The sequence below is a fragment of the Hoplias malabaricus genome, chromosome 4 (genome assembly GCF_029633855.1).
Source record: "Hoplias malabaricus isolate fHopMal1 chromosome 4, fHopMal1.hap1, whole genome shotgun sequence".
NCBI classification, from domain to species: Eukaryota; Metazoa; Chordata; class Actinopteri; order Characiformes; family Erythrinidae; genus Hoplias; species Hoplias malabaricus.
The window spans coordinates 42551448-42567311 of record NC_089803.1 but is presented as its reverse complement, the minus strand read 5'-3'; the positions used below and the strand labels follow the sequence as shown (position 1 = coordinate 42567311).

General features: G+C 38.7%; 1 protein-coding gene across 1 annotated transcript in view; it reads left to right on the top strand.

Moving 5' to 3' along the window:
- cacna2d1a (calcium channel, voltage-dependent, alpha 2/delta subunit 1a) overlaps positions 1-15864 on the top strand; it is a 149377-nt gene that overhangs the window by 23377 nt on the left and 110136 nt on the right. The window contains exons 2-3 of the mRNA XM_066667263.1: positions 7433-7514; positions 10505-10621. Of these exons, the coding sequence (XP_066523360.1) occupies positions 7433-7514; positions 10505-10621 (199 nt within the window). The remainder of the gene's footprint in view (positions 1-7432; positions 7515-10504; positions 10622-15864) is intronic.

The following is a 15864-nucleotide window of genomic DNA, read 5'->3' as shown; positions in this document are numbered from 1 at the left end:
AGACTTGGGTCTTGAATATTGTTAGTTCATTTCCTTCAACTGGTGAGAAAATTTGGGGTAGAGTGAAGGAACAATGCTGTCTCCTCTCTCAATCCACAGCCAAAGTACCCTTGGATAAGGTATCAAGAACCCAGATGCTCCCCAGAAGCTGAGTGTGTCTGCCTGGGGCTTTGGATGTGTGTTCACTATGTGTGCGTGTGTGTTTACTGCCATGGATGGTTTAAATGCATAGGTCAATATTCATTGCACTTTTGCAATGATAATAAAGCAGGAGTTTGCTTTCATTACACTTTCTGGTTCTACCATTACAGACTGCAATCCATCTGTTGCTTTCATACATTTTATTTTGTCCCCTTTTACCCTTTTCTTCAATGATTAGAACCCGCACAGGACCACCACAGAGCAGGTATTATATTGGTGGGGGATAATTCTCAGTGCTACAGTGACACTGATGTGGTTGCGTATTAGTGTGTGTTGTGCTGGTACGAGTGGGTCAGATACAGCTGTGCTGCAGCAGGTTTAAAACAATGTGTCCACTTGCTTTCCACGCTGTTAGAATATATCTACCTTGTTGGTCCACCTTGCAAATGTAATGTCAGAGACAGTAGCTCATCTGTTGCTGCACAGTTTGTATTTGTCATCCCCTTGTCCTTCGTCAATGGTTACTGGATGCTGCCTACAGGATACTGGTGGACTTCTCAGTTCAGCGATGACACTGAGGGGTTTAAAATTTTATAAGAGAGAGCATTTGGCATCTCTTCTATTTACAATGCTCAGAAGAGTAGATCTTGACCGTGATGTGTGAGAATGAAGTCTAGACAGACGGTGTATTGGTGTGTGTGTGTGTGTGTGTGTGTGAGTGAGTGTGAGAGAGAGAGAAATATACAGTATATTTCCCCTTACATCTTCATAAGGCAGAAATATGCTGACACAGGGCCAGACCTTAGTTGTTGCCTGCAGGCAGCTGCCTCACACTGTGGCTAAATATACAGCTCTGCACACGTCCAGTAGACACATTCACTCCTCTCAGCTTACATTGTGTTTTTAAATATGAAAACACTGCCAAAGTGTGTGTGTGTGTGTGAGAGTGAGATAAAAAGACTTTTTTTTTTCTAGGAAACTAGAGAGGAAAAAAATTGTCCTTGACACATGCTTATGAACTAATAACCCATGTTTCTTGTATTGAGCATAGTTATAGAGACTAGTAAATAATCCCAAACCCAGACTTTTAGAGTTAACATTTTTGTAATAATAATAATAATAATAATAATAATAATAATATATGCACCTTATAATACACAGTGTTCATCTTATAATTTATTAGAAGAACAAGTATATATTTATTCATTCATTATCTGTAAGCACTTACCTGGAATTATTGGGCGCAAGGCGGGAATACACCCTGGATTGGGCCCCAGTCCTTTACAGGGCAACACACACACACACACACACACTTTTGAGTCGCCAATCCACCTACCAACGTGTGTTGTTGGACTGTGGGAGGAAACCGGAGCACCCGGAGGAAACCCACACAGAGACTGGAAGAACACACCAACTCCTCACAAACAGTCACCCGGAGCAGGAATCGAACCCACAACCTCCAGGCCCCTGGAGCTGTGTGACTGCGACACTACCTGCTGCACCACCATGCCGTCCCTAGTATATATTTAAATGACTGTAAAAATGAGGGTAGTTAAAGATAAAATTTTTAACCTTGTTAATGCTACATGTTGTGTTTATTTGTTAGAAGATATATTATGAGCAAAATAAGCCGTCCATGCCATGGCTGAGCAATTTCTTTGAAACTGTGTCATTCCAAAGATTAATTGGGTGAATTCAAACAGCCAGAGGTTTTTTATGTCATAAACCTAAGGAACCAATCTTGTCAACTTGTCGAATGGGGCTATCGAGCTGCAGGCATGTGGTGGAGCTGTTGGGGGAATGGAATTCAGACTATGCATATTCATAGACCTGCATGTACTGAATGAAGGTAGAATTACATCTAAACCACTTGTAAGGCATTTAGGCCTTTCCTGGAAATAACCTATGTCATTTTGATGAATATAACCAGAAAGGGATTTGCTATTAATATTTGGAATATATCTTCGTCCTTAGATACAAACAATACTGCTGTGGCCTGCTCACAGCGGTAAAATGCCACTTTGATCCCGGATATCTGAGCAGAACTACAGGACACTCTAAGAAAGTTCACTAAAGGCACTATATTTCCCATAATGTCCCAGCACCTTTACAAATGCTTGAGCCGTTTACACTTTCTGTGAGAGCAAGTTTAATTCGTTGTTTGCGCGAAGAAATGGACATTTGTAAATGGACATTTAAAAGGAAGTCAGCCGCGCAACAGACAAGGTAGCTAATGATAGCTCGTATGTCCATTTTTTGGTTATAGTCACGAATAACCTACCAAATATAGCTAAATATTACACCTCTAAAGCAAAAAATTATGTGCTACCCACAGAAAATAATGGTAAGAACATGTAACAACACCCAGCTACTTGAGCATCTGTTCTAGAAAATGTCATTGTTACCTAGTGCTGAACGTAATTACACTGTTCTCTCACATTTTAAGAGTACACCATGTGTATGTCTGTTTTGGCAAAAAACATTGTTGCTGTACTGTAATATAAGAGGAGAAGTTTATGCTAATAACACACCCTTGCATCATGCTGTGACCTGTGCTCAGAGCATGCTGCTCTGCTCAGAGGTTGTATAATTTCAACTATTTTTAATTTTTAACGGGAACAAATCCAGAAACCATTTATATTTAAATATGATTCCATGATATATGACCCCATGCCCCTATACTGAATATTTGAGGTTATATTTTAGTGTTTTTCTTGTCTCTTTAAATTCTCTATCTTTTATTTTTTGATATTGATGGCAGTGGTTTTCAGAGTTTGGATTTCCTTATATTCTCCGCTTACCCTTCACACCTTTCTCACTTCCTTGCAAAATTCAGCCTCTCTTTCTTTTAACAGAGGCTTAACAAGACTGTCTTTGGACAGAGGCACCTTGGGCTTTATGTGTTGACGTCAGTCTGAGATTTATATTCAGAATTTGAAACAGCAACTGGCCAGACAGTCTTTTTTTTTTACTATTATTTATAATGCAGCTCTGTATTTGTACTGTCTTTTTAGAGGAAGAAAATCCATTATAAATCCTTGCATACGTTTGCTCGTTATTACTTTTTATACACTATGGATCCAGAGACCCGTTAATAATGAGTGAATTGAGATAATTTGGGGTCTACCTCTCATAAGAAAGTTTTCCATAGGAAAGTGCGAAATAATATTGAATAAACATTAATTTAAGGTGCTTGCTCAATGCCAATTGCCAGCTACAGAGACAAAAATCCCCAGTCACAGGGATGTGGAACTGTTAATTTTTTTCCCCCCTGGAGTGATGTAAATAAATTTATTTATTTATACATATACATATACATTGTACATATAGGTTTGATAAGACCCAGCTTTACATGCAAATGTTTTTTATGCATAGTCATGTCAAATATTGTTTTAATAATATAAATTAACAAGCTATTCTTGGCCCCTTTTTATTTATTTATTTATTCATTTATTTATTTTAGAAACTACATAGAGACTGTAGTCCATCTGTTCATACCTTATTTGTTTTAGTCATTAGTCTTCAGTTTCTGATCACAGAGCTATTCCTGTCTGGATATTTTGAGTGGTGGACCATCTCCTCTGACCCCACAAACATAGCCACTTCCAGTATCAACCAGACCAGCCAACACTGCACTACCAGGTTCAAGATCAGTTTTTGCCTGCATGCTATTAAACAGGTCACACTGGCTTCACTAACAAAACATGAATACACACACTGTAAACTGCTACAGATTTTAAACAGGATCCTTCAAATTCACTCAGTATATCCACAAACTGAACTCCATTAGCTCATGGAACTGTATGCATGGTACACTACCACTTTTACAGGTGCATTGCAGTAAATTAGAATGTCATTAAGTAAATTTATTTTAGTAATACAATTCAAAAAGTGAAACTCTTATTATATATATTGATTACAAACAGAGTGATCTACTTCAAGCATTTATTTCTTTTAATGTTGATGATAATGGCTTACAGCCAATGAAAACCCAAAATTCATTATCCATGTCATCTTCTGGTGTAGGTCCACTGTGTTATATCAAGTCTAATGTCAGCACAGTCATCTCCCAGGAAATTTTAGAGCACTTCATGCTTCCCTCTGCTGAAAAGCTTTATGGAGATGTGGGTTTCATTTTCCAGCAGGACCTGGCACCTGTCCACACTGCCAAAAGTACCAATGCCTAGTTTAATAACCACAGTATCACTGTGCTTGATTGGCCAGCACATTCTCCTGACCTAAACCCCATAAAGAATCTATAAGGTATTGTCAAGATGAAGATGAGAGACATCAGACCCAACAATGCAGACGAGCTGAAGGCCACTATCAAAGCAACATGGGCTTCCATAACAACTCAGCAGTGCCACAGGCTGATTGCCTCCATTCCACATTAATGCAGTAATTCATTAAAAAGGAGCCCTGACCAAGTATTGAGTGCATATACTGTACATACATTTCAGTAGGCCAACATTTGTTTTTATTAAAATTAATTTAAATTGGTCTAATATAATATTCTAATTTTCGGAGATAATGACTTTCCGATTTTCAATGTCTGTAAGCCAAAATCATCAACTTTAAAGAAATAAATGCTTGAAATAGATCACTGTGTTTTTGATTAAATTAAAATGTATTGCGATTCACCTGTATAAAACAAAATACAAAACAAAACTCACAAACTACCGTCACACAGCTCCAGGGATCTGGAGGTTGTGGGTTCAAGTCCTACTCTAGGTGACTCTCTGTGAGGAGTAGTTCACTAAGTAGCCCTAAAAAACATTATGACACTATTCTGAATTCTGACACTACCACTGTCGGTTGCTTAGTGATAAAGAAATTCACAATGCATCCTGATCCACATTCAGCTCATGTAGTGAGAGCTGATGTTCACTAAAAAATACGTATACATTGTGGGAGATTGTAGTGCTCTCAAAATCACAATTGATTTATCTTTTAGGATTCGGTCACTCAGATAAAAATGGCGACACACTCGATAGTGCTGTAAAATGTAAACAAGGACCCAGCCTTATTGTGTGTTGTGATGGTATTTGCACATCAGACACAGCAGTGCTGCTGGAGTTTTAAACATTTTCTTCACCCATTTTCCACATTGTTAGATTCCCCTGACTCATTGGTTCACCTTGTAAGATGTAAAGTCAGGGAGAGTAGCTCATCTGTTGCTGATTAGTTTGCATTGGACGTCCTCGAATCCTTCATCAGCGGCCACAGGACATGGATGTTTCTGGCTGGTTGACTATTCTCAGTTCAGCAGTAACAGGGCTTTAAAATCTCCAGCAGCACTACTGTGTCAGATCCACTTGTATCAGTACAACATGCACTAACACACCACTACCATGTCAGTGTCACTGCAGTGCTGAGGATGACCCACCACCCAAATCCTACCTGTTTAGTGGTGTTTTTTTTTGCTGATTATTGAATATCAGGGTGAAAAGGGAGATGGAAAGTATGCAGAACCACAGGTGGACTACAGCATGTAATTCTAGAACTACAAAGTGCTCCTGTATGGTCAGAGGAACTAATAAACATGGACAGTGAATGTTGAAACAAGCAGGTGAAGCATCTTATGATTGATTTGTGTATACACACACAATAACTTATATGGTATTTATTCTGGCATTTATTTCTCTGTTAATGAACTGGAAGATGATTTAGCATATGTAATATGTGTAACATCTCTTACAGTATTTATCTAATTCTACATTTTGTGCACAGCTGCAGATGTGGTAGGACAGTTACAGGTCACTCAAATGAAATGCTGTAGCAGATGCTGAATGTGATGTCATTGGAAAAATTCTAACTAAAGGCTATGGGACAAAGATAAATAGTGAGTATTTACCAGTTGAGAACAAGTACACTGCAGGTCAGTATTCATTAAAGAGAGTAGAGCAGGTGGTTTAGTCTCCTCCCCTCTCTCTCCCACTTGCCTACTCACTCAACTCTCTCCATGTTCGTTAACCGTCCACTGACCCCAGCAGCACTTTGAAGTGCACCTGTGTACAGTGTGCTCCCTGGCATTCTTAACGTTATCTTTCCCTACCTAAATTCTGGAATAGGGGTTGCACTTTATTTTCAAAACGTATATACTCCCCTTATAATGAGCATATTTAGCTGGAAGGTGTACCCATTTTCAGCCAAAATGTTCATATGTGTATGCACAAATATAAGAAAAGGTATACTTGGAGAAGCTAACACAGTGTTTGCCAAACTATTTCTTTTGTGCACCCTTTTGTGGATGAGAATATTTTCAGCACCACACTTTTTTTTGTTTCTCCTTTGCAGAGCTAGTTCTAAGCACAAAATTTTCTGGCGTACACACAGACTGGAGAACTAGTGACCCATGAGGGGAATTTTTTCAGAATTAAAAAAAGAAATAAAATTTTCATTGAAATCCTATACAACACCTTTAAGATCACCATGCTCAATGCCACTGCTAGAGGGGTAGTAAGAACTTTGCGCTGGGTTGTGAAAAAGTTTAAATGTATTCTGTAAAGTAATGAAGCTTTATTATAACTTGTTATGAATTGGAGCAGTGTTTGTGCTGCAGAATTTATCATACATCATCTGGACCTAATGTTATGACTGTATTACACCAAATCCGCACAGAGGTGTACACACACATTTGGCCATGAAATGTATTTCTCTGCATTGGTTTTAAGGGTATTTTGTGTCCTTTGGCTCTGAAATATTACAGTGAAGAATTGGAGGGTTTGCTTTGCAGAAATTGATCTCATAGTTGCAAAGAAAATTTGCAATGCAGATGTTGTAATTGTAAGAAGAAAAAATCTCTCTACATTTGGTTCTTTGTTGCAGTTTCAAATGAGTATTTTTCACTCCTCTGGGAGGTTTTCTTATATAAAATATCTAGGTATGTCTGGGGTTGGGTGGGTAACAGTGTATGGTGGATTGAGGTGTCAAAAGAAAAACACCTGTCCAAAGAAGATTAAGGGCAGAGCCATGCAAAGTGGCACCTAGCATGCCCATGCACATTTGATGTGATTGTTTATAGTTGATTTATTGTTTTGTAGACATAGTTATACTATGCTTGTGCTTGTTGTTTTGTGTACAGGGCCAGGGCGTGTGTTTTGAGGGTCTCATTTGTCCCACTGTGTCCAGTGAAAGTACTCTATTCAGTAAAGAGTATTAACCTATTGTTTCAAAATTCTTTTTATACATGAATCAAAAGTGCATCATAGGAATCTTTGGTGAAGGTGATAGATGCTATACTGTCAATAAGTGCTACATGAATCTGAATCTGGCTATTTTTGTCCCCCAGGGCTCGGGAATGGGCAGAGAAAGTACAGGAGGACCTTGTGCAACTGATAAATGCTGAGAGTGATGTGCAGAAACTCACTGAGGTAAAGTCACTTCCTTTCCTCTTCCTTGCTGTTCCTGTCTTATCCTGGACAAATCTCTCAGGGATTATTTGTTTATTTATTTATTTATTTATTTAAACTATGCTCCTTATTGCCCAGCATCCAATCACAGTAACTGCACAGGGCCAGCCTACTCTTATTTGTGAATGGCTTTTTATGGCATGTTCTATATTTTATTTTATGTTAAGTACAAAATATATCACTGCTTTGCACCCAGTGATTCTGGGCTCCGGACCCACCACAACCCTGAACTGGATAAGCTGTTTCAGACAATGAATGAATGAACAAAATACATGAAACACTGGGGTTATATAAACATGAACAAAACCCATAATGTATTGTCTAACCTCAACTGACATTGTACACAGTGATGCGAGTCTGACATTTGTGAAGTTTTACTGAGTTGTATAGGCTTGTGTACATTTTGGTGAGAGTTTGAAGCAGTTTCTCTCATCTCTTCATGAATGACAGGAACTGACAATAAGTGGCATATATTTACTCCAGTAACATAATTATTGTGACTTATCAGAAGCTGAGATTGGCAGTCAGACTAGCTGTGCTATGTTGCCCCTCTGTTACAGTGTGTTCCATGTGCTCTGTACCCACATGGCGACTATGAAGGCTGCCTTGCCCCGGGACTACTTCTCTTTGCTCTTTCCACTGATGCTCCACTTAGGGTTACTCGTGATGCCATGTTGGGCATCTCCATCAGGCTCGCTCATGACTCAGGAGGAAGAGTGGGGCCTTGCAGAGAGAAGCGTGAAATAATAAAGAAAGACTCCCGTCCTTCTGGAGGTTTAGCGTCAGACGAGTAAAGCCCCCTGGCTGCTAAATAATTGGCTATTTGGCATTTCTGAGTTTTGCTTGCCACTGAAATATGCCATGATATGTCTTTCACCCTTAATTCTTTGTAATGTATGTATCCTGCATTAACTCCCAAGTCTTTTTTTATGAGTAACCAGACACTGTGTTGGAAATCTGACAAATATGCAGAAATAAAAATCAGGAATGTATAGTCAGCATACATATATATGTAAAGCTGGATGAACAAAGCTAGTGTTGGCATGTTGTCATAATGTATTATGCATTATATATCAATATTAAAACACCAATGGATACCAATAGAAGCCGCAGCATTTACAAGAATAGTATGATTATGTTTCCTGTAGTCCAGTGTTTGATCACAGTTTATTGGTCCCTTATAAATTATCTGCAGATAATTATATTATTCAAAAACATTCTAATAATTTAATTATTAAAATAGTTCTACTGGTAATATATGGGGAACGATATTGGAAAAAAAGACAGAAACCCCTCAAATGAAGTCATGGGGTCAGAAAATTTGTTGCAGCTTGCTTTGTGGCTTCATAGCACACCACCAAGGCTCATTTATCTAGCCTCTCATTTTCAGCAGTTATGATTATTGTTATTATTATTATTAAAGCAGCATTTGTACAATATTGTCTACCTGGGATGTTTCAAATATAAATAAAGAAGTGACTAATCAAAATTACAAAGTTAGTTAGGCACATTAATCAGAAACTAATGGTTTATGTTGCAAATTTGGCTTAAGAAAATACCGGAAATATCCTGCTGTTTCATGTATTCACTTATTGCACACAGTAAGATGAATGATTTTTCTGAATTTCTGGAACACTACACTACATATGTAGAACAAAACTGGCAAACTCAATTATTGAAATAATTGTTTCACAAAACCTTAGACAATATTTACCTAGCTGTATTCTGATGAAGCCTTTTTGCAAACTCATTGCAAAATATTTGCGAAACGCATTCTGCACTGTGCTGCACTTTGACCCTAAATGGCACACAAACCAAAACATTTTAAAAACAACCAACACACTGTTGTAACCATTAACACACTACAGGTAAAAATTGTTCACACACTTAGATTTTCAGTCATTGTCATTACTTTGAGGGAAGCAGGATGTGAACAGTGATTGATATCTGAAAAATACTGTACAATACAGTAGATGTACAAAAAAGATGCAGGTGCATTGGTCTACCAATGTTTTAGACAGGATACAGGATAAAAATTATTAGAGGAAACAATTTCAGTTTTACCGGATAGAAACTACTGCACTGGAATATGACCTTTGCATGTAGAATTGAACGATGGCTATATGAGAGTGGACAGACATGTGTTTTCTACAACAGCAGGAGATATTCAACGGTCATATTGTCTCTCACAATGAAGCTCTTTGACTGTGTTAAGTACAACTGTGACTTGAAGACAATATACATTTGAAGTGAGTTTTAGCACAACTGAATGTGTCCTGAAATACAGATGAAACAACCCTACTGCGTACAAGTTGAGCATATGCTTTTTTTTTTTTTTTTTTTGTAATGTATTGTGATTGCTTTTTGTAGTGTTTATGCACTGGTTTTATTTATTTATTATTTTCTATTTTTTTATTTATTTAATGGTTTTATTCAGTTTTGAAAAAATATTTGTATACAGTTGACGGTTTGATTTTGCAAACCTTGTCAAAGTTTTGTGAATGCAGCTTGAAATTTGTTTTTGTGTGTACTGTTTTTAGAAAAGGGTAATGTGTTTCAGAAAAAAAAAACTATTAAATCAGCCTTAGATATTCATGTTCCATTTGTCTTCGATTTATTTCATGTGCATTCTCTCTCTCTCTCTCTCTCTTTCTTTTTCTCTTTCTCTCTTTCTCTCTCTCTCTTTTTCTCTCTCTCTTTTTCTCTTTCTCTCTCTCTCTCTCTTTCTTTTTCTCTTTCTCTCTCTCTCTCTCTCTCTCTCTTTTTTTCTCTCTCTCTTTTTTTCTCTCTCTCTTTTTCTCTTTCTCTCTCTCTCTCTCTCTCTTTCTTTTTCTCTTTCTCTCTCTCTCTCTCTTTCTTTTTCTCTTTCTCTTTCTCTCTCTCTGTCTCTTTTTCTCTCTCTCTCTCTTTCTCTTTCTCTCTCTCTCTCTCTCTCTCTCTCTCTCCCAAAGATCTTCAAAAAGCTCAGTACCCGCTACACAGTGGAGGAGAACAAAGCTGAGGAGCTGGTGGTCAATGCTGCCCAGAACATTGAGAAGCTGCTGGCCAACCGCTCAAAGGCCCTGGAGGTGAGTGCCTGTTTTGATATGATCAGACAGAAGTAGCAAAGCACAGAATCCATCTAAATGTTGAGTGGGTTAGTTGGCTTTAATTCTATGGATCACGAATGGCTGTTTGTACCCAGTCAGTATTTTTAAAACTCACTGATTATCACTGACCAGTCTTATTGAATCTGTGGATCCATGTGGTTTCAAGATGGCAGGATTTATGTTGTGTATTGTGTGTGTTATGAACAGGTGGGTCATGTGTTTTTTATTTATTTATTTATTTTTCCCTCATTATGAGGCCTGGGTCCTGGCAGCAGCAGCTCGGTTGTAACTGAATTAGACGCTGCAGGTGGTTCTCGTCTGGATCGATCGCCATTGATTGGAGTGGGCAGCCGAAAGAGCTCTCGAATGTGGGCTCGTGCTGACCAGTCCAGACCCATAATTACACTGGAGACAGGAAAACACCTTTAAAAACAGCTGGAGCTGAAGGGTCCCACCAGTGTTAGAATGGACACCTGCCGGGCCGCTGTGCTGATGGAGATTTTTAAACATTATTTGCTCAGGCTGCAGAGAGAACACCATCTGTTATTCTTGCACCTGCGTGTGTGCGTGTGTGCGTGTGTGTGTGTGTGTGTGTGTGTGTGTGTGTGTGTGTTTGTATAGCAGTTGATATAGCCATAGTGAATAATACCACTGACTTACACACAGCAAACTGGAGTTTGATCCAGAGTTTAGACAGGAACACCATTCTGTACTAGTTTGACTCTACTTTAGCACACATTTTACACAGATTATATCCTCCTAGCACCCCAGTAAAATGTCTGGGTAAAGTCTGAGTGAGAGCATGCGTGAACAGAGCCACTAATGTTCCGGAGAACCCCACATTACCTCCTGCAGACACTGCACAGCTGCTACCCTGTGCCTAAAATATGCAGTACTTTTTCCCCGCTGTACACTTCATGTTTGAAAGGACAAATTAGGAAATTTCTGGACCTCATTGTCAAAAGAATCTCTGGAATTTCTGGAGTTCCTTACGCTTGCCCAATTTCCTGTTTCCAACACAAACTTCAGGAACTGACTTCACTTGTTCATCACTTCATGCCAGGTGATGCTGTAGATAAACAAACAGATTTTTTTAGTGTTTACAGGAAGTCGGGAATCTCTCTCTCTTTCTTCCTCTCACATTTTCTTTTATTTCTCCATTTATCTGCAGTCACAGAGTAGAAAGAAGCTGTGGAGTTAGGAGCTGGGTCTGTTGTTGAAGTAAATGGCCTTAAGGCATTGTCACAGTGCCCCAAAGGTTTTCACTGTCTTCATATGAGCCAATTTGGAAAATTGGTCTCATTTTACCATTTTATTTCCTCTTTGACGCACACACCACCCTCTCACTTAGATGTGCACCACCCTCTCTCACTTACATATATATAGCAGGTAGTGTCGCAGTCACACAGCTCCAGGGGCCTGGAGGTGGTGGGTTCGATTCCCGCTCCGGGTGACGGGGGTCTGTGAGACTGTGAGGAGTTGGTGTATTCTCCCCGTGTCCTCGTGGGTTTCCTCCGGGTGCTCCGGTTTCCTCCCACAGTCCAAAAACACACGTTGCAGGTGGATTGGCAACTCCAAAGTGTCCGTAGGTGTGAGTGAATGTGTGTGTGTGTCTGTGTTGCCCTGTGAAGGACTGGCGCCCCCTCCAGGGTGTATTCCCGCCTGGCGCCCAATGATTCCAGGTAGGCTCTGGACCCACCGCGACCCTGAATTGGATAAGCGGTTATAGATAATGAATGAATATATATATATATATATATATATATATATATATATATATATATATATAAACATGGGCACACCGAATAAGGTGACCATGAATGGGTTTTTAAAAGCAGTGAGGAAGACTACAGCCTCAGTCTTTCACTCTTCCTCATACTCTCACACCATATCTCTCCCTGTCTATTTTTCTGAACATTTTCCTTTTTCTTTATTACATCTAAATGTATTCTTTTTCTCTTTCTGTCTTTCTCTGTTTCTTTCATCTTTATTTCTCTCCCACTTTTTGTCTCTATTTCCTCCACATTATTTCCCATCATCTCTCTCTGATACTTTTAGATATTACAGATCTTAATGCAGCTAAGTAGAGAGAGATTTTTCTCTTTCTGCTCTGCATTAGGAGAATTGTTAGGACAGGAAAGGGAAGAGAAAAGAAAGTGTGTTTGTTTTCTTTCTTTCACCACCCTGCCTCTCCTTTTATTTTCCTCAGTGCCTGGGTTCCTGAAGCCCTTTGATAGGGCAGATAAAACAGAGGCAGATGGATGAGTCAGCCTATGGGCTGTTTCATAGACAGCTAAATATCATTAGAGCTGTGCTTCTGTAAGCAGGCCTGCAGATCACTGCCCATAGTGAGCACAGCTGTAAACACCAACTCTCTCTCTCTCTCTCTCTCTCTCTCTCTCTGTCTGTCTTTCTGGTTCTTTCTCTTGCTTTCTCTCTCTCTTTCTCTCTCTCTCTCTAGCGCTCTCTCTAGCGCTCTCTCTCTCTCTCTCTCTCTCTCTCTCTGTGACTATAGGCAAACAGGATATGGCTGATAAACACTGCTGATAGTAAGAGTATTTCACTGCTGTAAGCAGACTCTCAGAGGGCCTCCTAAAAGCATGGCTCAGAGAATGTAAATCTAAGTGAACCGAGTTATAGCATCTTTTTTCCTACAGTCTCTCTCTCTCTCTCTCTCTCTCTCATTCACACACACACACACACATTTTATATTTGTTAGGGAGCAGAGTTGGCACCATGCCAATACCAGGTACCTGTATTGGGTAGTTGTAAAAAGAAAATGCTGCACTGCATATCGGAGAGAAAAATAATGAATGAATCTGATACAATATCACAAATCTTTCCAGCTTTCGTTTTATATATACATAATTTTTTTTTTCATATTCCACAAGTTGTTTTCAGTGGGTGATAGGTCTGGACTTGTTTAACTCTCAGATTCTTTTACTAAGCAGCCATGGTGCTGTAATCCATACAGGATAGTCAACAAAGTAGCTATCTTCTAATAATAACATATAGTAGAAATATATATATTTTTTCCTTATTCCACATTAAAAGATGTTGCTATAACATTTGGATACATTGAGGCACAAGAATGAAACGGTTGCACTGTTTATGGTGGACTGCAAAATTAGAAAAATGCTAGCAAGGTAACAGCAGATCATTTTTGTTCTTATGAATTTTGTAGAATATTGTATGTACAGCTTTGTATAATCTTCCTGGAAATGAGTAAACCACAATGGCACGCCATGTCGAATGCAAGGTGTTGGCTAGAAGGGTATAGGTGCCACTGCATTGGGCTGTTGTGCAGTAGAACTATTTTCTCTGCAGTGATGGATTCCTGTCCAGTTTTTGAATTGAGTTGAAACTAATAATCATACTCATGCTGAATGTCAACAAAATGTCACAGAAATGTCCCAAAGTTTAAGTATTTTCTAAAATAATAGAAGCTATTACTACAACAATATGGGGCAAATTACCGATTGATACCATTGATTTGAAAATATTATATATATGCATGTATGCCTGTGTTACAGTTACATGGAAGTCCCCTCTGACCTCTCTATCTGATAGCTGTAGTAGAGGCCATTTTCCTTCTTATGTTCCCTCCTATCATAGGTCCAATAAATTATTCAGCTCTCCTCATGCTGTATGTTCTGAAGTGGGCTTCAGGGGCAGGGGTTATACTGTGTTAAAAGCTTTCTGTGAAATACCTGTATGCACCCATGACTCATGCCATTAGGGCTTTTTCATGGGTCATCCATTTATAGAAGTATGATTGATCACACCTATACACACATGGACACAAAGACGTTCTGTTATACACACCCTTGCCTGTGTGGTAAATCATATACAATTTAATAATCAATGTGAGAACTTTACTGAAGGACAGCATTAATAAATCAACACGACACCTACCTAAGACTTATTCTGACAAGTGTTAGCTGTCATAACACTGGCTGAGATAAAATCATAAAGAAAGAAAGCACTATTCTATTCAGTAGGTTTAATGTATTTAATTTTGAAATATTATTGCAAAATCATCCAGCAGTAGAGCACACTGAAAATGATAGCAGTATCAGTGGGAGTATTTGTGTGGATAAACCACCAAGCATCAAACTAACAAGAGCAACAGCGAAATGGAAATCTCCATTGACTCACTGGTACGAACATTTAAAAAAATAAAATAAAAATGGATATATATAAACACATTTACCAGCACAGGTTTCCTAAAAACATTAGAACTACCTAAAAATGTATTAAAGAAATAAATTTGTGTTTTGCTGGACAATTAATGGTATATGAAGTAGACATGGAATAAATGGCAAATTCATTGCTGTACACACATCACAGTGTCATTGTCTCTGAAACCAAGCCTACTCTACTCATTTATAATGAGTGATGTTGGTTAAGTAGTGTGCTTCCATTTATCTTGTTGTCAGATCATGAAATTGGATAGAATTATAATCTACGTTCACTAAATGCCCACCTTCTGTACAAGCAAAAATAGCGGATTTTTGCACAAAAACTATTGAGTAAAGAACACAGAAAGTCTCATACACCCGAGTCCAGTGTTCAGGACACAATCTTTCCAGCTTTAATCCAGATAAAGTCTAGACTTGATTGATTGGATCTTGGAAAGGAGAACGCCTCCTTGGGAATTTAGTTGAATGAGCCACTCAATGGTATGAGTCAGGAACACTAGCGTTTGAGACACAAAGAAAGACATGACATCAGACTGCATTATCCTTAAGTGCTCAAATGTTTTTGACTTTTGCCAGCCATTGGAGGATAAAAGTCACTGCAAACTTTAGAAAAGACAAAGAGTGTGCCAGAGTGTGTGTGTGTGTGTGTGTGTGTGTGTGTGTGTATGTATGTATGTGGGTGTGTGAATTGTCAGGCATTTAATCATTGATTTGTGGTATACTCTGAGCTTAGGGATCGCATTGGGTCCCTGGCAGCGACTTTAAAAGGCTTTGGCTGACCACCAACTGCACTTGTCCATCAATGGCTGTTCTGCTCCAAGTAATCTCTCTATTCTGAGCCTGTCATTTTGATTTAGCTTCATTTAGTGGCAAGAGATATTAATGGCAAGCTAAAATGTTCACCCTGGCTGTGTAGTGAGCTAGGACAAAAGTACAGTCTTAAAAACTTTTTTTTAAATTAATAAACTAGAAACATGCACTGATCAGCCAAACATTAATACAGCCTCATTGTTTTTATGT